At 65.7% G+C, this 2708-nt stretch overlaps 1 protein-coding gene across 1 annotated transcript in view; it reads left to right on the plus strand.

Annotated features, from left to right (window-relative positions):
* DHX30 (DExH-box helicase 30) overlaps positions 1-2708 on the plus strand; it is a gene marked incomplete in the record, with an annotated part of 37186 nt that overhangs the window by 32538 nt on the left and 1940 nt on the right. Inside the window, 11 exon segments of the mRNA XM_027767245.1 lie at positions 20-218; positions 399-474; positions 550-654; positions 863-1038; positions 1256-1453; positions 1535-1616; positions 1692-1885; positions 1965-2124; positions 2216-2373; positions 2465-2568; positions 2637-2706. Coding sequence (XP_027623046.1) covers positions 20-218; positions 399-474; positions 550-654; positions 863-1038; positions 1256-1453; positions 1535-1616; positions 1692-1885; positions 1965-2124; positions 2216-2373; positions 2465-2568; positions 2637-2706 — 1522 coding nt within the window.

Genomic DNA, 2708 nt, shown 5'->3' on the forward strand with positions numbered 1-2708 from the left:
TGCTGTTCCTGCTAAAGGACCTGCAGCGGCTCAACCCAGCCCTGCGGCTGGTGCTCATGAGCGCCACGGGCGACAACGAGCGCTTCTCCCGGTACTTTGGGGGCTGCCCCGTCATCAAGGTGCCCGGCTTCATGTACCCCGTCAAGGAGCACTACCTGGAGGACATCCTGGCCAAGCTTGGCAAGCACCAGTACCCGCCGCGGCATCGGCACCACGAGGTGAGGCCGCTCCCTCCGCCCCTCCCCCAGGGTCCTCTGTCCTGTGGTGTGACCTGGGATAGGGACCCTCCCCGAGTCTCGGTTGCCTTGATAGAAAGTGTGGCCAGCAGGTGAGGGCTGGAGGGACTGCCCAGGGGCCACCTCGGGTCAGCGTGGCTGTCCTGTGTGCGGCCTCTCTAGTCTGAGGATGAGTGCGCACTCGACCTGGACCTCGTCGCCGACCTGGTTCTGCACATCGACGCCCGTGGGGAGCCAGGTGGGTACGCCCCTCCGCCAGCGCCCCTGCCTCCGCTGCAGGAGCAGCTGGCTCATGAGGCAGGGCCCTTTCCAGGTGGGATCCTGTGCTTCTTGCCTGGTTGGCAGGAAATCAAAGGAGTGCAGCAGCGCCTCCAGGAAGCCCTGGGTGTGCACGAGAGCAAGTACCTCATCCTGCCAGGTGAGCGCCCTAGGGAGGCAGCACGGGCCGTCTGGGGTCTCACCCACCTGGGGCTCAAGGGGCCTGCGTTTCTGAGCAAACTGCACCCGTTTACTGGGCATGTCATCTGGGCGGTGTCATTGAGTGGCGTGAGCCCCCAGCCCTGCCGTGGTCCGGGGAGGGCAGGTGCGGGAGCAGTGCCGTGACCGTGTGTCCTGCTGCCCGCCAGTGCACTCCAACATCCCCATGATGGACCAGAAGGCCATCTTCCAGCAGCCTCCAGTTGGCGTGCGCAAGATCGTCCTGGCCACCAACATCGCCGAGACCTCCATCACGGTCAATGACATCGTGCACGTGGTGGACAGTGGCCTGCACAAGGAGGAGCGCTATGATCTGAAGACCAAGGTGGCACCGCCCTCTGGGTGCAGCTGCCGGGGGGACGGACCTTGGGCTCGGAGGTGTCCCCAGCCCCCTTGTGCCTCAGACCTGCTGTGTCTGGACAAGGCCACACTTGGGTCTTGGTGTCCTTGTCTCCGGGGGGCTGTCGAGGGCTGTGCGAAGCATGGGTACATGTCGAGGACAGCCTGTGGCATCGTGTGCCACTCCCCCGCCCCTCCCCTAGGTGTCCTGTCTGGAGACTGTGTGGGTTTCCAGAGCGAATGTGATCCAGCGGCGGGGGCAGGGGGGGAAAAAACGCGCGTACCACTTGTCCCCGCGGAGCCGGCTGGAGAAGATGGTCCCTTTCCAAGTGCCGGAGATCCTGCGCACGCCTCTCGAGAACCTGGTGCTGCAAGCCAAGATCCACATGCCCGAGAAGACGGTGCGGCAGGGGCGGGGCGGGGTGGGGCAGGATGGGCTGCTGGGTGCAGCAGGCTGATGGCGGGCCCTGTCGTTCCTGCAGGCTGTGGAGTTCCTCTCCAAGGCCGTGGACAGTCCCAACATTAAGGCGGTCGATGAAGCTGTAATCTTGCTCCAGGAGATCGGTGAGCAGGGGTGGCATGGCTGGGCTGGGCTGCAGGGCAGGCTCCTGGGGGGAGACTGACAGCTGAACTTTGCAGGGGTGCTGGACCAGCGGGAGTACCTGACCACCCTGGGACAGCGCCTGGCTCACATCTCCACCGACCCCCGGCTGGCCAAGGCCATCGTGTTGGCTGCCATCTTCCGGTGCCTGCACCCGCTGCTGGTGGTCGTCTCCTGCCTGACCCGCGACCCCTTCAGCAGCAGTCTGCAGAACCGGGCCGAGGTGGACAAGGTCAGGCCACCCCCACAGCCCCGACCTGCCCTGGGCTGGCGTCCCACCGCCCCAGGTGACTTGGGCGCTCCCCCCCCAGGTGAAGGCCATGCTGAGCCAGGACAGCGGCAGTGACCACCTGGCCTTCGTGCGCGCGGTGGCCGGCTGGGAAGAGGTGCTGCGCTGGCAGGACCGCGGCTCCCGGGAGAGCTACCTCGAGGAGAACCTGCTCTACGCGCCCAGCCTGCGCTTCATCCACGGTCAGCCAGGCTGCCCTGGGCCCAGCCCCTCGCGCCGTGCCCCCCGCAGCCCCCGCTGGCGGCCCGGGTCACTCGGCACTTTGCTCTGCAGGGCTCATCAAGCAGTTCTCAGAGAACATTTACGAGGCCTTCCTGGTGGGGAAGCCCTCGGACTGCACTCTGGCCTCCGCCCAGTGCAATGAGTACAGCGAGGAGGAGGAGCTGGTGAAGGGCGTGCTGATGGCTGGCCTCTACCCTAACCTCATCCAGGTGCTCCCCAGAGGGCGTGGGCTGGGCATGGCCGCGGTCTGCTCCTACCCCCTGCTCCTTGCTCAGCCCTTCCCGTCCTCCATTCCTGCAGGTGAGGCAGGGCAAGGTGACCCGGCAGGGCAAGTTCAAGCCCAACAGCGTCACGTACAGGACCAAATCTGGCAATATCTTGTTGCACAAGTCGACCATTAACAGGTGGGTAGCGGGTAGGGCGCCGGGGTGGGCGAGCCGGGAGGGAGACCTCACCAGCCCTGTGTTCCCAGGGAGGCCACTCGGTTACGGAGCCGATGGCTGACCTACTTCATGGCCGTCAAGTCCAACGGCAGCGTCTTCGT

This window comes from Tupaia chinensis, unplaced genomic scaffold, assembly GCF_000334495.1.
Source record: "Tupaia chinensis unplaced genomic scaffold, TupChi_1.0 Scaffold144066_1, whole genome shotgun sequence".
Taxonomy (NCBI): Eukaryota; Metazoa; Chordata; class Mammalia; order Scandentia; family Tupaiidae; genus Tupaia; species Tupaia belangeri.